The sequence below is a fragment of the Ictalurus furcatus genome, chromosome 2 (assembly GCF_023375685.1).
Source record: "Ictalurus furcatus strain D&B chromosome 2, Billie_1.0, whole genome shotgun sequence".
NCBI classification, from domain to species: domain Eukaryota; kingdom Metazoa; phylum Chordata; class Actinopteri; order Siluriformes; family Ictaluridae; genus Ictalurus; species Ictalurus furcatus.
Window position 1 is genome coordinate 38,477,872 of NC_071256.1, and position 27,736 is coordinate 38,505,607.

The following is a 27,736-nucleotide window of genomic DNA, read 5'->3' on the forward strand; positions in this document are numbered from 1 at the left end:
GCAGAGACCTAGAAGATAAAATAGATATGAAACAAAAAAAAAAAAGATATTTCACAGATAATTAATTGACTAATTGAAAGTTGTGTAATCAATAAAAATGAAACATGGTCCAAATCCATCTCATAATACTTGTCTGTCTGTCTGTCTGTCTGTCTGCTTGTCTGCTTGTCTGTTAGCTGCCTGCTTAATATTAGTGTTAGAGTCTATATTATGCCCGTCGTACAGCATAGACAGGGAGAGGTTAGTACTCCTTACAGCAGCAAATCAGTTCCAATGTCTGTATGAAGCTGTGTTAGCTGCAATACTCATGTTACAAAAACTGGCAAGCTGATTTGTAACAGGACAAACCAGAGTGACGTCAGCAATGCTGTGTTTATCAAGGTTGGAATTAAGCCCTAAGATTCAGTGCAGATTCAGCAGAAGGTCCTTCACAATTTTTAATATCAACACCAGGGTTGCCGACCTTCAAGGAATTGTTTGGCGTGAGACTTTCAGAAGCCATGACTGGTTTAGTTTCTTATGAACCGACCACGTGGAAGGAACTGGGCAGCATGGCAGGTAGTGTTGCTGCCTCACAGCTCCTGAGTTCCTTGTTTGATGATGGTTACAAAAAATGAACAGTTGTCTGCTGCTTATCTACAGTAGTGTAAACACAATATAAGAATAGCCTAAAAGGCATCCATTCTAGTGAAAGTCAATCAAATACTTATTTAAACACTTTACATACAGTCCATACAGGATTTCGCAGAGTTTTTTTGTGAAAAAAAACTTGATTTTGCTGCGGGGTTTTTTCAAGATTTGCGACGCAGTTTGCGGAGGGGTTTTTTTTTTTTTGCGGAAAACTGCTCGAATTGGCAAAATTGCATGAAATTGTTTTGGTAAATGAGACCTTTTAGTTGCACTCAAGTTCGATGTACGGGAATCGTAGGTTGCTTTGGCTGAATGTGCTTTGTGATGACGTCACATGGAGCTTTCTGATGACGTCACATGACGTGTCTTGGCCCAAATCTTCAGTAATTTTGAAAAATTACAAGCTCCTGTGAATATTGCAGAGTTTCCTAAATTTTGCGAAATCCTGGAGGGACTGACTTCAATATGTTAAATGTAATTTCAGACTTTAAAAAGACCAATACCTGTTTAGTAAATATTACACTACTTCTGATGCCATTTTGCATCCAACAACAGTTCTTTATATATAATTCTTGGCTATAAGCAAACAGAATACAGGATAGTCTTGTTTATGAATCAGTTTGCCGTGCTAAAATAGCTAACATTCTGGCAGGAAATTCTTTTAGGATTTGGTGTTAAAAAGGGGCTGTGAAAGTTGGCAACCCTGCTCAGTACAGAATGATAACATTATCTATGTTGTGAAATGGTCAATTAGTCACGTCTAGAGTTTATGTGTGCTACAACACAGACATATTAAAGTATTTACATGGGCAGTCAAATGATTAACACTAAGAACAAGAGTTGCTCATTAGGATTTAAAAGAATGGGGGGGGGAAAGTGGAGGGCCTGAATAAACCCGGTTTAACCCATTAGCATAGCTGCTGAGATACAAGCTACAGACGTGCGCTTTACAGCAGAACGAAAAAGCAAGAGGTTTTTTTTTCTTCTGACGTCTGAGGAAGACGTGCTTCAGCAGCCTGGTGAAAACCATCCTGAATCTTACGAGAGTTCACTGTGTTCCACTCCACAAATGTAGCCTAGCATAGCAAGGTTTGTGACATGGCTTCTTTGTCTGTTCTTGAATCATCAGATAGGCTGAACCAGGCTAAAACGCATGGAGCAAAACAAAGTGGAAGCTGGCAAGATTCAGGAGTTTGGTGTTTACCAGGCTGGATTTTTGCAAACCCAAAGCTACATTGGCACTCTAGAAGCACAGGCATAGGAAGAAAACACAGCTGTGCAGACAGACAGGCAGACAGACAGACGGACAGCCTCACCGATGGATTTCTGTCGCAGCATACCGTGCTGGGGGGCGTGGGCAGACACAAACGGGCCACGGTCATAGCCGTGCCCTGGCCCAGAAGACGTTATTCCCATCCCTGTTTGGTCAAAATTTGACTGGTGAAAAGAAAAGGAGGGGTGGGAGGAAATGGAGTGATAGAATCAATATAGAGACAACATATTTATTATTTTCACTCTGAAACAATTTATCTGAAAAGTTTAATTATACAAGTCTTACGGTGGACCAGCAATTCCTTCAGCCACCAGAGGGCGCTGTAGCTCCGAGCTATTCAACACTTTTTTTTTCTTTTTTCTTTTTTTAAATACAAATATCACAGTTCAAGCCTAAGCTGCGAAACAATTAGATCTTCACATGTTATGCAAAACACTTCTGTCCTAGAGTTTCATGAATGACAGGACATTAAAAGAAAAGTCATAAATAGCAATAAAATAAAATGATATATAAATAATGATTATTTAAAAAAAACAAAAAACAAAGTGTAAATCAATCTAAATGGCGATGAATTAACTAAAAAGTAATCATTATTCAATTAATACACAATAAAACATTTTTTTTGTAATTTTTTCATTACTTTACATTTTCCTTATTTTTTTTTTTAGTTTACGTTCCCACGTGTTCCTATTATTTAAAAAAAAAATTAACGTTTTCTTTACCTTTTTACATTTTTCTGACTGTAATCGGTGCTGATTATAAATAAATAAATTAACACATAAATAAATAAATAAAAGGTACTGTAGCAAAGAGATCTTAAAAAAATATATTTTTTTAAATTTCTCCTTTTTTTCCCATCACCACCAAGACGTCAGTTTGATTTCGCCACTAAACACGCAGACACACACACACACACACACACACACACACACACACCTCGTTGTAAAAGCCCCGGCCTCTCTCGCGCTTCACTGCTTGACCTCGTGGCACTGGGGTCTCGTTGGTGCTGATGGTCTGCTGCGCTGCGGCTAGAATCTCGTCCAGCTTGTCTGAGAACAGAGGAGAAACCCGCTCTATAAAGTTCTGTCAGCAGATACGTATTCAGCACTAAGGAGCCAGGCCAACAGGAATAGAAAGTTTTTCATAAAAATTTCAGCTCAAATCTTCTTCATAAACGTGTTTGAAACCACAGCGTTAAGCTCCGTAGATGTCATTTTTATATAAACGGTCTCGTTAAACAGCAGCATTTCTGCGTATTTACACGAGCATCCACATCGCTGAACAGAAACGATCGAAACACTGAGATTGCTTACTCAAAGCCATCTGATAGACCGTCCTTTTTTTCTCCGTAGCTTGTGAGGATTCAAACTCTGTAAAACACACACACACACACACACACACACATGGTTATGGTGACTCCTGATTAGATTCGGCCCATAAACAGATTTACAGGCTCGCTCTGAGCTACAGGAGAAACCTAACGCTGGCTTTTTTTCCCTCTCAACCTCCAGCTCACGTTTTACATGAAGCCTTACAGTCGGTTTTTAAAAGCACTGATATATAAGGTTCGTCTTTCCAGAAAAGTTCACAGTGACATCGAGTGTTTTTTTTTTTTCCTAAATCCTGACCAATCAGCACTCCAGATAATTTAAGGCTATAAATAAGGAGATTTTTAAAGACGTATTGTTAACGTTGTGAGGTTTTTATGTGTTTATTCGGTAACAGGACAAACTGTGAGATTTACATTTTTTTAATCTTATTAACTTTGTCTTATTAACTTCGAAAGAGAGAAAAAAAGAAAGGACAGTTTATAGCTGCTATAAGGAACAGGAACTAGCTTACACACAACAATTAATGTAACTATAAATGGATAAAAAGTACAACGTGTTCCTTTCTAAAAATCGCTTTCATTAATTGCTGTGGTATAAGAGAAATAAAACACTGTTGGGATGAACCATTACAGAAAAGAATCCATTTTGTTGGATTCAGGTCGCCTAACACCGTCGTTGATTATTTTCCTAAAACAAGCATGTTCCTTTTGTTCTTTACTCACGACATGTTTAACAGAAAATATTTCACTGCCGAAAGTGCGCAATCAACCTCACGCACGCCTCACCTGATTTTTTTTTCCACGGGGCCGAAGCTGTGGAAGGAAGCAAACAAAGATTTATTCAAATAAACGTGAATCAAAGTGGAAATTTAGGACTGCGTGCTATACACACACACACACACACACACACACACACACAGTAAGCAGTCATGCATCGGTATTTCTTACCTCTGTCAACTGTGTGGCGTCAACCAGGACAAGCAAAAGGAAGGAAAAGGGGTCAAAGGTCAATGAGGTCAAGGGTTAGCGCTCTAAGACAACTGCATTAGGGGAACGAGTGTACGAGACGGCTTCAGATGAGCCACTGAAAGACTGCCGCTTGTGTAAAGTGGTGGAAGGTGATCTTGGGTCACTTTAAGAAGCTATATTAAGAAGCAAGTTTACATAAAATAATACTATTTGAGAGAAACGACCCCGCTCTTAAACTACGGCATCACGGCGAGTTTTCTAGTGCACTGTTTCTGCTGACGTGATCACAGCTATCGTACTGCAACGGTAACTGGGAGAGGTGTGAGGGGTGAGATGAGGTGAGCGAACCTGAGCTGCATTAATTCAGCACATTAGAATAAAGCATATGGCGGAGAGTGGCACATCGTTGGCATGCCTTTAACACCTGGCGCTTATTTATAAGGTTAAAATGACCCGCTGAGAAAAAGGGAGGGTGAGTCGACATCAGGAAGTGTCAAATCAGATCATATTAGAAGTGTATTATCACCTGAATCACTTCTGACGTTCGATCTGTGCCGTCAGACTTTAGGCCACGCCTCCATCGTGAAAAGGGGGAGGTCTGAGCATGTGTTTAGGTCTGAATGCAGTTATACAGCAAATGTTCTGATAGCGGATGAAATAAAAACTATTCTTTATAGTGGTTGTGTTCAGGAACAATGGTGGTAATAATACCTCCTGATCATTATGTGCAGTTTTGGGATAAGTAAGCTGTGAGGACACACTGGGACTTTGTCTCAGGCGTCCACCTGCTGAGTCTCCAGCCCACGCCGAGCATGTTCAGAACCAGAACCAGGACAGCGCACAATGAGCATGCTCAGAACTTGACAAACCTGCACTGAACATGCTCAGAACCAGAACCACAGAACCAGTACCACATACTCACCCTGCACTGCGTTTGGTCAGAACCAGTCAAACCTGCACTGAGCGTGCTCAGAACCTGTCCGGTCCACACTGAGCGTGCTCAGAATCTGTCTGTTCCACTCTGAGCATGCTCAGAATCTGTCCGTTCCACTCTGAGCATGCTCAGAACCTGTCGGTCCACGCTGAGCGTGCTCAGAACCTGTCCGGTCCACACTGAGCGTGCTCAGAATCTGTCCGTTCCACGCTGAGCGTGCTCAGAATCTGTCCGTTCCACTCTGAGCATGCTCAGAACCTGTCGGTCCACGCTGAGCGTGCTCAGAACCTGTCGGTCCACGCTGAACGTGCTCAGAACCTGTCGGTCCACGCTGAACGTGCTCAGAACCTGTCGGTCCACGCTGAGCGTGCTCAGAACCCTTTCCTGCTGCACTGACCTGATCAAAACCAGAAACTGTCCATCTTCTTTTGAGTATCTTCAGAGCTAGAAGCAATCTGATATGCATCAAACATGGTCAAAACCAGAACTGGTCGTATTTTCAGGACCAGATCGGCCTGTACTTAATGACTATAGACCAGTCTAGTCAAAACCTCACTGAACGAGAACCTGTCCGGGCTGCACCTGTCATCCACAGAACAAGTCCAGTCTGCACTGAGCATGCTCATAACCCAACGAACCGGCACTGAACACACTCAGAACCAGAACACATCCAGCCTACCTTTAACATCTGCAGAACCAGAACCAGAACCAGTCCAGTCTGCATCCAGTATACTCAGAACCTGTCAGATCTGCACTAAACATGTTCAGAACCATAACCATTCGAACTCAAACTGAGTATGCACAGAACCCGTCCAGCCTGCCCTGTGCATTCTCTGTACCAGCCAACACAAAGTCTCCTTTTCCACCAACACCCACCCCCTGTGGCGTTACTACGGCAACAAAGACACAAACTACAGCCGCTTTAGGGACGTGGGAATGATGTGGCTATATGACGGGGCTGAGTTTTATTCTTCAGCGGGGCAGAAAGCGAAAGAGGGGTGAGGGTGGGCGGGGTTATTTTGGGTGAGGATGGGGGGAGGGGGGTGTTACCTGTACTGTGGGTGCTGACAGTGACAGTGGGAGATCTCTGAAAGAACAGTGAGATGGATTGAGACTTGAAGCTTAAATTTTTTTCACCCCCATCCCTCTGTTCTTTCGTCTCCCTCTCACGCGTCTCGCCACTTTTTTTTGTTTTAGTCATCTTTCCTCCTGAAGACATCGCTGGCTTTCTGCTTCTCATCCGCCCTTATTCTTCATCTCTCTCTCTCTCTCTCTCTCTCTCTCTCTCTCTCACAAGCTGTCTTCTCCAAACTCATCCCTTCTACCATATGTACTTGCTCTCACTCGACTGTCCCTACATCTATCTCTGATCTTTTCTATCCTCATCTTCATTTTCAACCCGGGCCTTACCCATCTCCTCCAGCTCCGAGGTCATGGATTTGGAGCGCAGTGCGATGGCCGGAGTGCTCAGCCTTTTACTCTGCTGTGGGACTGAGAAAAAGAAAGAGAAAGAAAGATCATCATTGTTAGGAATAACATCATCATCATCATTATCGTCTTTATTATATACAGAGCAGCTTGAAAGCCTTCTCACGTTGAAGGTCAACCATTTTAAAGTAGATTGTTGGAAGGGCTCAAGCCGCAGATGCTTTTCATTTAGAACACGGCCATTGTGATTTCCCCCAGTCAATGCCAGCAATGCATTTGGCTAGACCGTCAACGCCTCAAGCACACTTTACCTAGCGTTCACACTGGCATCTATTTTTCCCCCCACACTGCACCCAAATTTCTATAGGCTGGTTGCCAGTAGTCATGGAAATCTAGAAACATCTAGTAACTCGGACCCCTATCCATATTTCCTTCTGTGTGAACACAGTCCCTCCAGGACTCTGCGATTCCGCAATTGCGGAAATGAACGCAAAATCAAGCAAACTCCGCAATATTCGGAGGAGCTTGAAATTTTTCAAAATTAACGCAGATTCGGGCCGAGACGCGTCACGTGACGTCATCACAACGCGCATTCATCCAAAGCCCTCTTCGATTCATGTGCGTCGAGCACGAATACAGCTCAAAGGTCTCGTTTTACCGACAAACATCACTGCGAAAGAAAGTACGAAACGAATTCGTGCGACTGCGATTTCGCCAATTTGAGTAGTTTTCCTCAAAAAAGCATAAAAAACTCAGCAAATTGCATCGCAAATTTCAAATCGAGCTAAATCGAGCGTTTTTGGCCGCAACGATAAAAAAAAAAAAACTGAGCGAAATCCTATACGCTGTGTGTTATATGTTTATTTCGCAACACATGATAAACTATTTCTGATCCATATGTGAATAAACCAGCTAATATTCACAACTGAGACAAAATTCATTTATTTATCTTTATCTTGGTCAGGGTGGAGGTGCGTAACGGGAATGCTGGCCATAAGGTGATGTTTTTGGAAGGTGTGAGGAAATCAGAGATCCACGAGGACTCCAACACGGACACGGGAAGGTCACCATTATATATTTATTTAAAGCTGCTTTGTGACAATGTCCGTTATACAAATAAAATCTAATTGAACCGAATCACATGAAACTCCACACGGATAGTAACCTGAGATCAGGATCGACCCGGAGACCCTGGACCTTTGAGGCCCCAATGCTCCGGCAAAGTTTAAATGCTTTATTGTAATTAATATTCCACCTGGCAACGTGTACACCTGAATTTACTACACACTTAGTACAAACCTTGACCTATTTTTTTTAGATAGTGAAGAGTTCGTAGTTTCATACTTAGAAGCCTCTCTGTTAAGGAAATGTATTCGTATGGATATTTGCACAACGATGACTGAAGAGTCTGATCTGCTCTTCGTACATTACTTTTTTTTAAACAATACGAACCTGATCTTACGAGGGTGATGTGTGGATTTCATTTTAACTTCATATAAAGAAAGCTGTAAATGCTAACTCCGCCCCCTAACCATGATCTTAACGCTTGTATTTTTTCCATACAAATCGTTCTACTTCTACTACTACTAACTTTTCATTTAAAGTGAAATATTTCATTTTTACTGTTAAATAATTGAGCACATTTAAGATGTATTTAATCTAATTAATTAAATATTTTTTATATATTAAACTTTTTTATATATAAAAAATTTTTAACAGTAAATGAATGATGTATTACATACATATATATATATATACATCTAAAAGCATTATACGAACATCATCAGCATCCTTACTTTTCTTTCGGGAGCCTTCCTCCATGTCAGGATTGCGGGTTACCATCACCACCTTGACCATCAGACTGTTTCCGCCTTGCCTGATCATGTTGACCACCTGCCTGTGGCCGACTTTCACCACATTCTGACCATTTACCTGTGAGAATGCAGCGTAGGAGTATCGGTTACCACATATTATTAAGTTATGTGAAAAGGAAATTCACGTTCTAATCCATGATGTCGCCGTGCAGTGCATGCACCTCGATCAGGAAGTCGCCCATTCGCAGACCAGCCCTCCAGGCCACGCCTCCCTCGTCGACAGACTCAAGGTACTGCAGTGCTGGAAAGGCTGGGGTGGGCGTAAACTCTTCAATTGGTGTCTGTGCTGCAAAAGACACACCCCCACAGTTCGCGATATGAATGAAGTTCTAGATATCACGTACTGGAGTGACATAGTGTCTGCTGTACAAGTTGTAGAAGCAGTGAAGGGTAGGTCATGGGTAGGAGAAACGATGATGTCACCTAACCTGAGCTTTGAATACAACACTGGAATAATAGAGCACTTGGCAAGGTATCAATATGAGTCTGTTAGAGAGAGAGAGAGAGAGAGAGAGAGAGAGAATGAATGGCAGACAGTGAGGATGAGGCTTCTTACCCTTGGCCCCTCTCAGCACAAAGCCAAAACCTTCGCTGTCTTTTTTCTGCAGGAGCACTGTTTTCTCCTTGATTATGTAGTCACTAAGAGAAACATAGAGATAGAGAAGGAGGAAGGTTTAGTGGAGGAGAAACACTGAGCGGAGTTGGCAGTGTGAGCGGTGGTGCCGGGTACAGAATACAGAGAGGGCAGAGAAACGCAGGAAGAGAGAAGAGCGAAAAAGGGAGAGACAAAGACAGTATAGGAAGTGTACAATAGAGACATCGGAGCAGGTGATACAGTAGATAGTCCTACAGCACCTGGCTTAAACATAGGGGAAGGGAGGGTCAGCGGACAGGGGGAAAAGAGTAGCAACTGCTGTAACACTGGAACCACTGTAACACGGCAACTACTGTAACAGAACAACCACTGTAACATGGCAACTACTGTAACACTGGAACCACTGGAACACTGCAACTATTGTAACACAACAACCACTGTAACACTGCAACTACTGTAACATGACAACAGTAACATGGCAACTACTGTAACAGAACAACCACTATAACACTGGAACCACTGTAACACTGGAACACCGTAACTACTGGAACACAACAACAACTGTAACACTCGAACCATTGTAACACTGGAACCACTGTAACATGGCAACTACTGTAACACTGGAACCACTATAACACAGCAACTACTGTAACACAACAGCCATTGTAACACGGCAACTACTGTAGCACAACAACCACTGTAACACTGCAACTACTGTAACACTGGAACCACTGTAACACGGCAACTACTGTAACACTACAACTACTGTAACACTGGAACCACTGGAACACTACTAGTGTAACACTGGAACCACTGTATCAGTGGAACACAGTAACTACTGTAATACAACAACAACTGTAACACTCGAACCACTGTAACACTGGAACCACTGTAACATGGCAACTACTGTAACACTGGAACTACTATAACACTACAACTACTGTAACACTGGAACTACTGTAACACTACAACTACTGTAACACTGGAACTACTGTAACACTACAACTACTGTAACACTGGAACTACTATAACACTACAACTACTGTAACACTGGAAGCACTGTATCACTACAACTACTGTAACACTGGAAACACTGTAAAACAACAACTACTGTAACACAACAACTACTGTAACACTGGAACTACTGTAACACTTCAACTACTGTAACACTGGAACTACTATAACACTACAACTACTGTAACACTGGAAGCACTGTATCACTACAACTACTGTAACACTGGAAACACTATCACTACAACTACTGTAACACTGGAAACACTGTAAAATGACAACTACTGTAACACAACAACTACTGTAACACTGGAACTACTGTAACACTACAATTACTGTAACAATGGAACTACTGTAACACTACAGCTACTGTAACACTGGAAGCACTGTACCACTACAACTACTGTAACACGGCAACTACTGGAACACTGGAACCACTGTAACACTGCAACTATTGTAACACAACAACTACTATAACACTGGAACCACTGTAACACAACAACCACTGAAACACTACAACCACTGTAACATGGCAACTACTGTAACACTGGAACCACTGTAACACGGCACCTACAGTAACACTGGAAAGACTGTAACACAGCAACTACTGGAGCACTACAACCACTGCAACATGGCAACTACTGTAACACTACAACCGCTGTAACACTGGAACCACTGCAACATGGCAACTACTGTAACCCTGGAAAACCATAACTACTGGAACACTGGAGCCACTGTAACACTACAACCATGTAACACAGCAACTACTGTAACACTGGAACCACTGTAACACTACAACCATGTAACACAGCAACTACTGTAACACTGGAACCACTGCAACATGGCAACTACTGGAACACTGGAACACCGTAACTACTGTAGCACTACAACCACTGTAACACGGCAGCTCCTGTAACACGGCAACCACTCTAAGACTGGAACTACTGTAACACTGGAACCACTGTAACATGGCAAGTACTGTTACACTACAACCACTGTAACACTGGAACCACTGTAACACGGCAAGTACTCTAACACTGGAACCACTGCAACATGGCAACTACTGTAACACTAAAACCACTATAAAACAATCACTCTAAGTTTACTGTAGGCTGGAACGCTGGCATGATCTGTTCCAATGTAACACTGTAACCCCTGTCCTCTGACATTACAAAATATTGCAACACTGTCATTAGCATTATCACTGAAATCTCCAACACTGTAAGTCATGTCATCCTTGGCTTTTACTGGATACTGTACCACACACATCTCCTTCGCTGTAACTCATGGTCCGTGTTGTTACTGTAGCAGTGGCGTTACCTATAACACTGTAGCACTTGTACTGTAAGAATCAATGAAACTCCAGTGCTTTTCTTTTTTACTGTATAGTGTATTGAGCATTTTACTATTATTATTATTATTATTATTATTATTATTATTACTAGTAGTAGTAGTAGTAGTAGTATTAACTCCTATCCTCTGCCATTACTAAATATAGTAACACAGCAACACTGACATTATTTGTTACACCTGTTGCTAATACAGTGGACAGTCTTTATGTTGAAAGCATGAGAATACTGTAACACTGTAACTTATCTGTAGATCTTCATGCATTTATGGCATACTGTATTGTTGACACACCGTAAACCAACCCCCACCCCCTGCCCCCCCTCCCGATACACCTTGGTGCTTGTAAGCCACTGATGAAGTCTTCACTTTCTGCAGCTTCGATATGTGATGTTTATATGTGCAGCGGGCACAGTAAGTAAGATGTTGGCGGTTGCCTAAGCAACGGACAGAACTGGAAATAAGAAATAGCCAAGCTAATATGTAGACATACACTGTGAAGAGAGCTACAGCATGTGAGCCTGGCACTGATAGTGCTCAGAATTAGTCATCTAGAAGCCAACACTCCTACCAGAGGGACATCTGAGAGACAAAGCCGTCACGGACGCTCTGAAAGCGAACAATTAAAACGCAGTCGGACAGTCGAACCCTGAGCGAAGTTAACAAGTGTGTGAGCAGCAGCAGATGCTCCGCTTGCACATCCAGTATCGGGTCTATATTTAGACGTGGGTGTGTTTGATGACAGTAGCAAAAAATATATATATGTGCGTGTGGGTCTCGTGTAATGAGACACGTGGCATGGAAACAAAATGATACCAGTTCTGTACAAAGTGCTATTATAGTAATATATGCAGGAGGACGTGAACGTTGGTGGCTGCTAAAAATATTTAGGGACATGGCGAAAGGTGTAGATGTTAGGACTACATTCTACAGGTCATTTATGGGCCTTGATGCACATTTCTGATTTTTTTTTTTTGTCCTATATGTTTTCATTTTCATTTACGAAACACCTGATCCATATCCGATTCCCGCATTCACATCATCGTTCCTCCACCACAATGCGCTTGAAGAAAAACAGCAACATTTTACTAGTAGCATCGCCGTGGATGAACGTGACCCCCATCGTAGAAGTTTCTAAAACATTATTGTAATGAGTTTTACTGATGAGACATTATCATTATAAGAGAAGATTATAGGATTAAAACAATGTGTGTAATCGTTAATACGGGGTAGTTTTCTATAAGGAGATGTTTATGTAGTAACATTTACGGAAGGAGTCTCCAGTCTCGGCGCTTTGGTTATAACAAGCAGAGGTAAAGCGCAATACTGTCAGAGCTGCTGTTATAGAAAATTAATCAACAATCTTCTGACCAATCAGAATCCAGAATTTAAAAGAGATGAGGTATAAAGTGTCAACTCAAAATTTAAGCCAGCCTTTATGACAGCTTAAGTCTGTTAATTGGCCTAAGAGACCAATAAAGCTTCATGAACAATATCAAAACAGGAACATAACCAAAAGTAGCAGTTGTTGTTGCTGTTGTTGTTGTTGTTGTTGTTGTTGTTGTGTGTGTGTGTGTGTGTGTTTCAGTAGTCAGGTGCTGCTGAGCCACTGTTTCTACTGTACCATGCTGTACCCACATGCTGCTAATCCCAATGTACACTCACAGCTTTAACCCACTCCATCTGTTCCTCTCTCTCTCTCTCTCTCTCTCTCTCTCTTTCTCTCTCTCTCTAAATGCCCTTCTCTTCTGCTTTCTCTATCAGTACATCTTCTGTCTCCAGCAGTTTACACTCACTCACACACACACACACACACTCAATAACTGAGATGCCAACTGTGACCGTCCTCTCCAGCATCCACAAAAAAAAAAAAAAAAAAAAACGGGAAAACTGACAGGAGTGAAATGTGACAGCAAAAATAAACATGTTTATTTACAACACGATTTGTATAAGTGTTTATTACACACTAAAACACCGTTATATGTTTTATACCACGGCACGGTTGAACGCTCAAATCTGATTGGTCAGGAGGTTAAAGCTCCGGCTGTAACGTGAACAACAGGTTAATATTAACGTGCTTGGTCTAATACGTTATCGATTCTATAGTAGCAGCTCATTCACAGGGACTCATGATGAACGCTCCGCAAGAGTAATACGACCCCAATTCCAAAAAAGTTGGGGCGCTGTGTAAAATGTAAATAAAAACAGAATGCAATGATTTGCGAATCTCATAAACCCGTGTGTTATTCAGAATAGAACGTAGAAAACATTTAAACTGAGGAAATGGGCTGTTTTAAGGTAAAAATAAGGTCATTTTGAATTCGATGACCACAACACGTCTCAAAATAGTTGGGACGGGGACAACAAAAGCCTGCAAAAGTGAGCGTTAGTAAAAAGAAACAGCTGGAGGACCATTTTGCAACTAATTAGGTTAATTGGCAACAGGTCAGTAAGGTGATTGGGTATAAAAAGAGTATCTTAGCGAGGTGGAGTCTTTCAGAAGTAAAGATGGGATGGAATTTGAATGGAAGCAGATGTTGCTCTTAAACCTGTATATACCTTTCAGCATTGATGGTGTCTTTCCAGATGTGCAAGCTGCACATTCCATAGGCACTAATGCACCCTCATACCATCAGAGACGCAGGCTTTTGAACTGAGCGCTGATAAAAAGCCGGATGGTCCCTCTCCTCTTTAGTCCTCTTTAGTTTATCATATTTCGATTCGTCTGACCTCAGAACAGTTTTCCACGTTCCCTCAGTCCATTTTAAATGAGCTTTGGTCCAGAGAAGACGGCGACATTTCTGGATCATGTTCATGAGTTCTGGAGGTGTTTCTGAGCCCATGCAGTGATCTCCATTACAGAATCATGCCTGTTTTTAATGCAGTGCTGCCCGAGGGCCCGAAGATCACGGGCATGCAGTACTGATTTTCACGCTCGTCCCTTGCACACAGAGATTTCTCAGGATTCTCAGAATCTTTTGATGATCTTGTGTACTGTAGATGATGAGATATTTATAGTCTGCACAATTTTACACTGAGGAACATTATTCTGAAATTGTTCCACAAGTTTTTCGCAGATTGGTGAACTTCTGCCCATCTTTACTTGTGAAAGACTCCGCCTCTCTAAGATCCTCTTTTTATACCCAATCATCGTACTGGCCTGTTCCCAATTAACCTCCAGATGTTTCTTTTTAACTAACACTTACTTTTCCAGCCTTTTGTTGATTGGTAGGTGAAGTGTTATGGTGATTGGTTAGTGAAGCGTTATGGTGATTGGTTAGTGAAGCGTTATGGTGATTGGTTAGTGAAGTGTTACAAGGATTGGTGGTTAGTGAAGCGTTATGGTGATTGGTTAGTGAAGTGTTATGGTGATTGGTTAGTAAGTGTTATGGTGATTGGTTAGTGAAGCGTTATGGTGATTGGTTAGTGAAGCGTTATGGTGATTGGTTAGTGAAGTGTTACGAGGATTGGTGGTTAGTGAAGCGTTATGGTGATTGGTTAGTAAGTGTTATGGTGATTGGTTAGTGAAGTGTTATGGTGATTGGTTAGTGAAGTGTTACGAGGATTGGTGGTTAGTGAAGTGTTATGGTGATTGGTTAGTAAGTGTTATGGTGATTGGTTAGTGAAGTGTTACGAGGATTGGTGGTTAGTGAAGCGTTATGGTGATTGGTTAGTGAAGTGTTATGGTGATTGGTTAGTGAAGCGTTATGGTGATTGGTTAGTAAGTGTTATGGTGATTGGTTAGTGAAGCGTTATGACGACTGGTTAGTGAAGGGTTATGGTGATTGGTTAGTGAAGTGTTACGAGGATTGGTGGTTAGAGAAGCGTTATGGTGATTAATTAGTGAAGCGTTATGGTGATTGGTTAGTGAAGTGTTATGGTGATTGGTTAGTAAGTGTTATGGTGATTGGTTAGTGAAGCGTTATGACGATTGTTTAGTGAAGTGTTATGGTGATTGGTTAGTAAGTGTTATGGTGATTAATTAGTGAAGCGTTATGGTGATTGGTTAGTGAAGTGTTATGGTGATTGGTTAGTAAGTGTTATGGTGATTGGTTAGTGAAGCGTTATGACGATTGTTTAGTGAAGTGTTATGGTGATTGGTTAGTAAGTGTTATGGTGATTGGTTAGTAAGTGTTATGGTGATTGGTTAGTGAAGCGTTCTGGTGATTGGTTAGTGAAGCGTTATGGTGATTGGTTAGTGAAGCGTTATGGTGATTGGTTAGTAAGTGTTATGGTGATTGGTTAGTGAAGCGTTATGGTGATTGGTTAGTGAAGCGTTATGGTGATTGGTTACTGAAGAACATCATAAGCGTTATCATTTTTGGAAGAGTTTTTACTCCATGTCTCCTCACCTGACATTCCAGACTGTATATGCTAGCATAAAATGCCACTAATACTCTGTTTAAACATCTATTCATAGCTGTATTTATTCTTGCTAGCTCGTTTGGAAAACACTAGTGTCACATGTTCACAGATTAGCGCTACATATCAGAGAGCCTGGGCAATAGAGATTACATTATCACATGCAAATTTGTTTTAAAGTATACTACAAACGTACTATAGAACTTAGCATTAGAACTTAGCAACAGTGACACTTCTGCAGTTTGTGGACGTTAAATGAAGATCAACATCAACTTGCGCTTAAAATAAATTCCACACAGTTTTGTACATTGGACATTTGTGCTTGCTAACCTGTCCGAGTTGGCTGCTAGTACACCAGTTAAGTCAATCGTCCAATCCAGCCTCCTGACTAACCAACTGACTGTGAAACGCCACTTTTTTAATGTGGTAAGTGACAGGAAGTGATGTATTAAATCCAGTGCAAAAGTTTGTGCGCCCCCCCCAATCTTGGATCTGCAGCATACATGGCGAAATCGGTCAAAAATCCGAGTTTGCATGTGAATGTTCACCGACGTAGAAATAAAAGTTTGATGCAAACCCACTGAAGAGCACAAATTCAATTAGAATGAATGTAATTTTGCTCAACCAATCAGAGCAGAGAGAGCAACACACACACACACACACACACACGCACACACACCGCATCAAGTATGCTCCACAACACACAACAATAGAGCAAGTCAGCACTGCATTGACATTGTTCAGACACACACACACACACACACACATACACACACAAACCCAACCACAATAATGACAAACATCAATGCAACACAACAGCAGCTTGAAATGTGGACACACGTGAGCAATGCACAGAGCGCATACATGTTAACACACACACACACACACACACACACACACTCCTCCTAACCTGTCTGAGCAACTAATTGATCACAGTCTTCACACACACACACACACACACACACACATACATACACGTGCACACACACACACACACACACCGCTTTAGCATTCTGTCCATCAGATGAGCATCGGCGTGCGCTGGCTGGAGGCAAACGTTGCCTTCTGATGGCGGTAGCAGTGATACACACATGCAGCACATGCACACAGCCTGAGAGACACGCTACGTTGGCTAACACCGGCTAGCGCGACACGTCTCTCGCCCCTCTCGCGCTCTCTCTCTCTCTCACTCTCTCTCTCTCTCACACACACACACACACACACACACACGTCCAAGCGCGCTTTCGCATTGCAACACATCCAGCAGCTGTGTGTTGATCCTAGATCTGTCAGCCTCGCGGCTCACACATACACACACACACACATACATACACACATGCATCTCTCTCTCTCTCTCGTTCTCACACGCCCCCTCCCTCTCTCCCTCTCACCCTCTCTCCATCTCTCCGCCAGGGGAAAAAAACAGGAGGAAGGAAAAGAACAACCGGTACCTGTATATGAACCAGACGCTGCGATTCAGAGGCCCGAGCGACGGCCAGGAAGACGAGAGCGAAAGGGAGAGAGAGAGATCCTCCTCTCCGCATCCTCCCTTCGCCATTTCCCCCCCTCCCTCCTCCTGCTCGTCTTCCAGCAGCCGGAGAGAAGCGAGGAGCGAGCACGGCGCGAAAGGAGGAAAGGAGGAGGAAGAGGAGGAGGAGGAGGAGAAAGACAGAGAGATGGAGAGAGTGAGAGCGAGGGCCTGGCTCTCCCAACCCCTTCATACTTAAGACAGAGCAAGGGAGAGAGAGAGAGAGAGAGAGAGAGGGATGGTTGACTGCGACAGAGGAGGAGGGAGTGAGAGAGAGAGAGAAAGCAAGGAAGTGAGAGAGAATGCAAGTGTGTTGGGATGGAGAGAAGGACAGAAGGAAAACTGGGTGACTGGGTTTGTTTGCAGAGAATCTCTCTCTCTCTCTCGCTCTCTCTCTCTCTCTCACTCACTCACTCTCCTGTCACACACACACACACACACACACACACACACACAGTTGATCAGACAAGTTGCAAAGCAGCAATCCAAGTAGTGCATGGGAACGATACAATCACACACTCGTCTGTCCATCAGATCCTTCCTTCATTTCCTTTCCACTATGTCCCTCCATCCCATCCTTTCGTCACATTCCTCCATCACATCCTTGTATCGCATCCCTCCATCCTGTCCCTCCATCACATCACTACATCACATCCCTCCATCACATCCGTCAATCACATCACTCCATCACTTCTCTCTGTCTATTACATCCTTCCATCACATGACTCCATCACATCCTTCAATCACTTCACTCCATCACCTCTCTCCGTCACATCCTTTCACCACATCACTTCCTCATATCCCTCCATCACATCCCTCCATCACATCTCTCAATCATGTCCCTCCATCACATCCCTCCATCACATGATTACATCACATTCCTCCATCACGTCCCTCCATCACATCACTACATCACATCCCTCCATCACATCCCTCCATCACATCTCTCAATCATGTCCCTCCATCACATCCCTCCATCACGTCCCTCCATCACATCCCTCCATCATGTCCCTCCATCACATCCCTCCATCACATCACTACATCACATCTCTCCATCACGTCCCTCCATCACATCCATCCATCACACCTCTCAATCATGTCCCTCCATCACATCCCTCCATCACATCACTACATCACATCCCTCCATCACATCCCACCATCACATCACTACATCACATCCATCCATCACACCTCTCAATCATGTCCCTCCATCACATCCCTCCATCACATCACTACATCACATCCCTCCATCACATCCCACCATCACATCCCTCCATCACATCACTACATCACATCCCTCCATCACATCTCTCAATCATGTCCCTCAATCACATCCCTCCATCACATGACTACATCACATCCCTCCATCACATCCCACCATCACGTCCCTCCATCACATCACTACATCATATCCCTCCATCACGTCCCTCCATCACATCACTACATCATATCCCTCCATCACATCCCACCATCACGTCCCTCCATCACATCCCTCCATCACATCTCTCAATCATGTCCCTCAATCACATCCCTCCATCACATGACTACATCACATCCCTCCATCACATCCCACCATCACATCACTGCATCATATCCCTCCATCACGTCCCTCCATCACATCACTACATCATATCCCTCCATCACATCTCTCAATCATGTCCCTCAATCACATCCCTCCATCACATGACTACATCACATCCCTCCATCACATCCCACCATCACGTCCCTCCATCACATCACACCATCACATCCCTCCATCACATCACTACATCATATCCCTCCATCATGTCCCTCCATCACATCACTACATCATATCCCTCCATCACATCTCTCAATCACTTCACTCCATCACCTCTCTCAGTCATATCCTTCTACCACATCATTACATCACATCCCTCCATCATGTCCCTCTATCACATCACATATCTCCATCACATCTTTCAATCACTTCACTCCATCACCTCTCTTTCCATCACATCTGTCAATCATGTCACTCCATCACTTCTCTCTGTCAAATCCTTCTATTACATTTCTTTCATCCCATCTCCACATCATGTCCTCCACCACATCCCTTCATCACATTCCTCCATCACATCCATCAGTCACTTCACTCCATCACCTCTCTTTCTGTCACATCCCTCCATCACATTCCTTTATCTTCCCTCCATGACATCTGTCAATCACTTCACTCAATCACCTCTCTTTCCATAACATCCTTCTATCGCATCCCTCCATCATGTCCCTCCATCACGTCTGTCAATTACTTCAATCCATCACATCCATCTATCACATCCCTTCACCACATCCCTTCATCGCATCCCTCCATCACATCCATCTATCACATCCCTTCATCACACCGCTCCGTAAAATCCCCCCATCACATCCTTTCATTGTAGGGCTCCATCACATTCCTCTCTCCTTCTAATGTTGAGTGTGTTATATGATGTGTTCCTCTGGTTTTCCTATTCAGCATTTTGCTCAGAGCATGTCACGGAGAGAGAGACAGAGTGAGAGAGAGAGACCAAGAGAGAGGCTGAGAGAGAGACTGAGACACTGTAACACTAGGTGTCACTAGATACTTAATGTTCTTATTACTTTGTCGATGAACAAAATCCAAACAATCTCCTTCGCTCATCAGAATTTGTAACAGTTCTCCTGCCTGCCCGGGAGCGCAACGAAAACATCAACAGGAAGCTCGTCTGGAGTGTTGCCTTTTAAGGTAAAAAGGGCGGGACTGGGCAGTTCTGTTTGCGTCGGATTGCAGGGAAAAATCCCAACAGAAGACTGAAGTGTATCTGAAAGTGTCAGGATTCATCACAGCGCAATATTGTGATGTTCTCCAGTAAAGCTGTGGAAGTCTATTAAAAATTAAATAAATAAAAAAACAACACCGTCGTGTTAATTATATTAATGATTTTTACATTAATCTCGGACTATATGTCCATGTTGAAGAGGCTGGACATCAGATTTAGTGGGGACATTGTGTGACTTTCAAAGTTTCCCGAATCAAATCCTGAGCTAATGAAGTGCTCATCCGAAACCTGTTGTTTATTTTCCTCCATGTGTCTCTCCACCCCATCTGCTTCCTCTTCCTGCCGTCTGTCCACCTGACCTTTACTCTTCCTCCTCCTCCTCCTCCTCCTCCTTTTCCTCCTCCTCCTCGTTCCCTTTCGTCCTTTAAACTTTCTCTTTACAGAGTTATTTTAATGACCTGATGTGCACACCACCACCCCCCTGACGCCCACGTTACACTCTCAACTTGCATCCAAACTCCACATTTCTTCTACGCCACGCACACACACACACACACACACACACACACAGACGCAGATCCCTCCCCCTACCAGCACAACCTGCGACGTCCGTAAACAAAGCAGAAGGCATGAATGAAAATAGATCGACAGGAAACAGGTAGACGTAACCACCCTCAAAGGAACGACAGGAATGGAGACGGAGATGGACGAGCAGCACAGAGAAAGAGAAACGGCGGAGAGAGAGAGAGAGAGACAGAGGGGGGGGGGACGTAGAGCTGGAGAAGAGCAGGACTCACATCATCTCCGTCAGCGCTGCTTTCCTAACGTGGCGATGTTGTTCTTCTTGAAGGATCCCTCTCTCTCTCTCTCTTCCTCCCTCCCTATCACCCGCCCTCCCTCCTTCCTTTCCTTCTTCGCTTTCTCCCTCTCCTTCACTCTCACTCGCTATCACATCGTCGCCTTGAACATCCACCGACAAACACTCTGCTTTTTCTCCGTTTCAGCTCGCTACATCACGTCACAGCGAGTTCACGGCACGTGCGAAGCAATGAGAAAGAGGGAAAGAGATACAGAGAGAGAGAGAGAGAGAGAGAGAGAGAGAGAGAGAACTACAGGAGGGTGGCAGGAGGTGTATGTGCATGTTTAGAACGCGTGTGTCCATGCTTGCATCAGTGCCAGAGTGTGTTCATGCATACGGCATGCAGGCCTGCTCGCCCCACTGCGTGCGCTGATCTTTACGCTCGCCCTGCTGCTGAGGTCTGGACTGTGATTGGTCGTCAGGTGTTGATGAATTCTCTAGAACAGCAGCTCTGACAGTAGTGCAGCTGCACATCACAGCTTTATATTAATGAGCTCGCTCTAATGCGTTACCGTTTCTATAGTAACAACTCATTCACAGAGACGTGAACGAAAACGTGTGTAATTGTAACTATTACTAGTAGTAGTAGTAGCATCAGTATTATTAATATCAGTACTGGTAGCTAAAGTAGCAGTAGACTATTATGTTTTTTTTAGCAGTAGTAGTTGTCGTATTAAAAGTAGTATTGTAATGAATAGTATAGTAATAGCATATGTATCTGTAGCTGAGTATTGTTCTTTTGATGGTTATTAGTAATAGTATTGTATTAGCATAGGATTATTAGTATAGTAATAGCATTGTTGATGTTAGTGTTAGTAGTACCAGTAGTCGTCATAGTAACTTTAGTATTAATATAAGTAGCTGGTGTTCAGTGAGCAGTAGAGTGTTGGTCTTTTGACGATTGCTATTACAATGCTAATATATTAATACTAATTCACTTACTATTCATTCTGCTATTGGTATTAATAACAGGATTGTACCAGCACCCAACAAAAGACCAACACTCAAGTGATAGGAACAGTATTAGTCGTGACCTCTGTAGTAGTAGTAATTCTGGTAAGTGTGATAAGAGTAGTATTAGTCACAGTATAGCGTTAGAACTGACATTTAGTAATGCATTACATTTAGCAGACACTCTTATCCCGAGTGACTTATAGAAGTGAACGCACATTCCATTAGTGTACAGTATATTAGTATAGTAATAGTACTGTTAATGTATTACTGCTAGTGGTAGTACAGTAATTAATACGCTGATTAGTACTATTAGTAATAAGGGTATTATTATTATTATTAGTAGTAGTAGTAGTAGTAGTAGTGGTAGTAGTGGTAGTAGTAGTTGTATTAATATCAGTATTGTAAGCGTATAGCATTAATAGTATATTCATTAGTAATGAGTCGTTTTCTTTTGATTATTATTAGAAGTAGTATTGTGTTAATACTATAGTAATTAGCATTAGTATATTAGTATAGCAATAGTACTGTTAATGTATTACTGCTAGTGGTAGTACAGTAATTAGTACTCTGATTAGTACTATTAGTAATAGGGGTATTATTATTATTATTATTATTATTATTATTATTATTATTATTATTAGTGGTGGTGGTGGTGGTTCTAGTTGTAGTAATTGTAGTTGAATTGTATTGGTATTGTTAATATTTCTGTTAATGTAAGTAGTAGTATTGCTGTTAGTGATAGTAGCATTATTAATTAGTATTAGTATAAGTAGTAGTAGTATCAACAGTATTAGTATTAGTATCTGTAGTTGTAGCTGACGTAGCAATAGATTATTGGTCTTTTGATGACTGATTATTATTATTAATAATATTAATAGTAGTGGTAGCATCCTCATTAGTATCCTGATCAGTATTATTAGTAACAGGGATAGTATCAGTGGTAGTAGTAATTACTACAGTTACTACTACCAATTATGCAATCCCTGTTACTAAGGAGTATTCTTAGTATTATTATTATTAGTGTTAGAATATTACTATAGCAGTAGTATTGTTGATTTTACAATTAGTAATAGTGGCATTATTATTATTATTAGTAGTAGTGGTAGTAGTAGTAGTAGTAGTTGTGGTAGGAGTAGTATTGTTTTTGGTGTTGTTGTATTAATGGTACTAGTATTATCAGTAATAATAGTAGCAGGTAAAGTAGTAGGCCTGTTGTTGTTTTGATTGTTATTGTTGTTGTACTTATTATTATCATTGTTATGATTTATTTATTAGAAGTAGTAATATTCATACCACTTCCGGTCTCTCATTCTCACCACACGCTTTTCCCTACTTCTGTCTGACTCCACCCTCTAATCTCATCTATATCTTTATCCATCTACAGCGCGCTCATCTTTCCCCTCGTTCTCTCCCTCTCTCCGCCCTTCCTCTCGAGTGCCCTTGATCATCTGACCTCCAGATGGAGAGCCGGTGGGGGAGGCCAGGCGAGAGGGAGAAAATTAAAAAAGTACAGGGGGTGAGGAAAGTGAGAGGAAGAACCAGAGCGAGCGACGGACAGAGCTAGAGATGGAGGGAGAGCGCGATGAGATGGGCGGAGTAATAAAGCCAAAAATAGGGAAAAGATAATGGGAAACGTTGTAAAAATAGAAAAATAGGAACGTGTGTGTGTGTCTGTGATGACAGTGAAGAACCGGGGTAGTGTGCTAGTTAACGTCGTGTCTCAAAGTTACGTTACAGCACCTTCGACAATGTTCTGGGGGAAAAAACGAAAACCGTATCTTCATTTAAAAATGCTTTCCAACCCTAGGTGTCATGCTCATGACAGTCAGTGATGTCACTTGTGTAGTATTTCCACTCCGTGCTGTCTATAACATCAATGTTTGATGGAATGACATTGGAAATTAAATCTATTTATTCGTATTTTGTTTGTTTGTTATTGCAATTGTGGTGGTAAATAATGAGTTTTTGAAGGAAACTGTTATTTGTTTGCTGTCACATGGTGTTCTGCAATCTTCTCAAGCGATCAAAGTGACGTCTTGTTAAGCATATCATGTGGTGGATGGCTAGAATGAGATCGCTACACGCTAAAGAAGAGGAAAGGTTTGCGTTAGTATGGCGTTTGAGTGGATTATTGAACGCTGGACTTCATTCTTTAGCAGAATTGTACATGAACTAGTTTACGCACCTATGAAAGTATTCGAATGAACACGGAAGAGCACGGTGTTAAACCTGTTCTAATATCACCCCATAACTACAATTAGATAATGAACAATCAGCTTTAATTCACTGGAATTAACTTTAACAAAATAGCTAACACGTGTAAGTGACCAGGAGGTGTTTGTCATACCTTCTGCTATCAGCCTGTACAACTGATAACTAAATATTTAGGATGTTGTATTTATTAACTTATGTGACTCATCTCCGTTTTGTCTCACCTAGAGGTCGACCGATAACTAAGCTGGGCGGTACCTGCCTGCCGATAACCCAATTAATCAACCGGTAGTTTTTAAAATTGATGCTGAATGAAAACATGACACTCAAAGTAAAATATTGCTGAACTTTATTACAAAAATAAACAGTACTGTCTGTACCATGGAAATGCACTGTACTTTTTTTAAAATAAAATAAATATATAAAAATGAATATATATTAAGTATGAATAAATATTAAAGTAAATAAAAGATATACATACATACCAAACTGAACCAAAAAGGAATGCTCAGAATAACAAATAAAAACAGAGACATCCAAAATTAATTAAAAAAAAAAAAAAAAAAACACTTCAAATAACGCAAAAAAATGAGTCAGTGATGTTTTTTATTTCGCCTCCAGGGGCCGCTCTCGTGTGGTATAATGACAGCGGACCCTTCTCAGCCACTCGGGTGATAGACGCAAAGCAACCGGGAAAAACTATCGGTGTGGAAATCTAGTCGTTTTAAAAGAGTTTTTCCCGATTTATCAATCGGTCGACCTCTAGTCTCATCTGATCTCGTCACTTTATCACGATCACTCACTCTTTTTTACTTACTTACTTTACACACGGTCTAATAGTATCTATATATCCATCTATCTATCTGTCTGTCTATTTCTATCAACTTTTGTCCCCCAGTGTGTGTAGCCGTCTGGCCTTACCTGGGTGCATCGAAGCTGTCGTACGATCCCACAGTATAATGACGGAAAAGTCTCTTGGTCTTCTCGCTACGGCTGTCTGCAACACACACACACAGCGGCACCCACATGATCACGGGTCAGAATGTGTGTGTGTGTGTGCGTGTGTGTGTGTATGTGTGGATATGTGTGTGTGTGTCCGAACAATGTCTGAAGTTTCTTTCTCTTTCTCTCTCTGCGGGAGTTTACTCAGTGTGAAGTAGCACCTCCAGAGGAATGTGAGGGCGTTACCGCTATTCACTAACCCTACACTGGGGTCAAAAACGAGGCGCCCTTACTCACTGTTCCCTACACCGGAGAATCAGGACACGAATGGAGGGAACCCCCTCAACCCAACCAATTTATTAACTATATAGGCCACCATTTTCAGTCCATTGTGGATGTGTCTCAACTCACATTTAGGACAATATAGGACACTTACTGTATATCCCATCACAGCCATTTCACTATCATCAGGACAAAATGTATATATATAAATGTGTGTGTGTGTGTGTGTGTGTGTGTATTCCTCACCTGAGCGGTGCTCCAGGCTGCGAGCTGCCACCTCCTCCACACAGTCCGAGGGGAACCAACCGGTCCGTCCCCTCACCGTCCCCTCCCAGTATCCACCCTCTCCAATACTCAGTACTGAGAGAAAACACACAGAGAGAAGCGTGTGTGTGTGTGTGTGTGTGTGTGTGTGTGTGTGTATAAGCAGTGCCAACATAACAAATACTTGAGCATTCACAGAATCATACAAATCCATACACATGTGAACATACGTAGGACATAAAGGACGCACACACACACACACACACACACACACACACGATGTACGTGCAGATCCCAAGCAGGTGTGAGTGCACCTCAGCATCACATGTGACCAGGACACATGCACAACATTTCACATACCCTTCTCTCACACATGCATACACACACACACACATACACACACACACACACACACACACAGACGCATGGCACCAGAATACATACACAGACAACGTTTATCCACACCTGAGGAAACACACAGAGATACACGCACACACATTTAGTGACATTATCACTGACCATAGCACAGTACTCAAAACGGTTTTTGTTTGTTTGTGTGTAAACACACACCTTTGACTTTGTCTCCCTTGTTGAGGCTGATCTCGCGCTCGCCCTGTGCTGTGTGTGAGCGCGTGGCCACAAACACTCGCCCTGGCACGGCACTGTACAGACGCCTTCGCTGAGCCGGAGCTGCACCCTGTGAACTGATGGAGCCCGGCCTGCACACACACACACGTTTATACACAAGCATACACATTCACACACACACACACACACACACACACACACACACACACACATATATATATATATATATATATATATATATATATATATATATATATATATATATATATATATAAACGTTAGGGAGACCGGGGATGGTTGTACCACGGGTCAATTGTAACACTTCCAATTTCTACGATCAGGAACAAGTTACAAATCACCTGATTCACTTCACACATGCTCAGTTTAGTCCTTATTCCACATGTGAGGAAGTAGAGAGCAAGGAAGTAGAGAATGAGGAAGTAGAGAGCGAGGAAGTAAAGAGTGAGGAATAGAGAGCGAGGAAGTAGGGAGCGAGGATTTGGAGAGCGAGGAAGTAGAGATCGAGGAAGTAGAAAGTGAGGAAGTAGAGAGTGAGGAAGTAGAAAGTGAGGAAGTAGAGAGTGAGGAAGTAGATAGCGAGGAAGTAGAGAGCGAGGAAGTAGAGAGCGAGGAAGTAGAGAGCGAGGAAGTAGAAAGCGAGGAAGTAGAGAGTGAGGAAGTAGAGAGTGAGGAAGTAGAGAGCGAGGAAGTAGAGAGTGAGGAAGTGGAGAGTAAGGAAGTAGAGAACGAGGAAGTAGAGAGTGAGGAAGTAGAAAGTGAGGAAGTAGAGAGTGAGGAAGTAGAGAGTGAGGAAGTAGAGAGCGAGGAAGTAGAGAGCGAGGAAGTAGAGAGCGAGGAAGTAGAGAGTAAGGAAGTAGAGAACGAGGAAGTAGAGAACGAGGAAGTAGAGAGCGAGGAAGTAGAGAGCGAGGAAGTAGAGAGCGAGGAAGTAGAGAGCGAGGAAGTAGAAAGCGAGGAAGTAAAGAGTGAGGAAGTAGAGAGTGAGGACGTAGAAAGTGAGGAAGTAACAGAAGAATTTAGATGGGAAAAACTCATTTTGAGGTAAGAAAGTAACTTATTTTATTTATATTTGTGATGGCCTGCTTTGTAGTTAAACTCATCAAAGTTAAATTATGTTCATTGTGTTATGTGTCTGTGTAGATATTCTTCATGCAAGTTGCTAGTGCTAATGCTAAGACTCTAGGCTAGTTGTAACATCAATGAAACATGTGACAACCCACCCCAAGTAAATCTATAGTTATATTTATATGTTTTCTTTGAATTTCAGTATGCCTAGGCCTTGGAAGAGAAAGACAAACTGAAGAGTGTCTCTCAGCATTTTGAACAGAGCATCAGATGATGTGAAAGAGCAGGGAAAGTCTGTAAGATCTGTGGCAAAATTGTGCGGCATTTGCCATGTAACCTGGTACAGATTCTGTAAAAAGAGGAAGATGTTAGAAAAGAAGGGATCAAGGGAACTTCCGAGTGTAGGCTAGTACAGTGGAAAGAAGGTCTTCGCTGATGAACAAGAGAAAGAACTTACAGAATATCTGATGAGGGCATCTGATGCATTTTATGGATTGTGTCCACGTGAGGTAAGTA

The 27,736-nt window shown here is 42.3% G+C and overlaps 1 protein-coding gene across 1 annotated transcript in view; it reads right to left on the reverse strand.

Annotated features, from left to right (window-relative positions):
• Positions 1 to 27,736, reverse strand: part of shank1 (SH3 and multiple ankyrin repeat domains 1) — a 72,099-nt gene that overhangs the window by 10,620 nt on the left and 33,743 nt on the right. The window contains exons 12-22 of the mRNA XM_053618602.1: positions 26,117 to 26,265; positions 25,529 to 25,642; positions 24,980 to 25,055; positions 8,995 to 9,077; positions 8,600 to 8,724; positions 8,361 to 8,496; positions 6,547 to 6,627; positions 4,020 to 4,046; positions 3,217 to 3,273; positions 2,840 to 2,952; positions 1,947 to 2,067 (exon numbers count right to left, since the gene is read on the reverse strand). Of these exons, the coding sequence (XP_053474577.1) occupies positions 1,947 to 2,067; positions 2,840 to 2,952; positions 3,217 to 3,273; positions 4,020 to 4,046; positions 6,547 to 6,627; positions 8,361 to 8,496; positions 8,600 to 8,724; positions 8,995 to 9,077; positions 24,980 to 25,055; positions 25,529 to 25,642; positions 26,117 to 26,265 (1,082 nt within the window). The remainder of the gene's footprint in view (positions 1 to 1,946; positions 2,068 to 2,839; positions 2,953 to 3,216; positions 3,274 to 4,019; positions 4,047 to 6,546; positions 6,628 to 8,360; positions 8,497 to 8,599; positions 8,725 to 8,994; positions 9,078 to 24,979; positions 25,056 to 25,528; positions 25,643 to 26,116; positions 26,266 to 27,736) is intronic.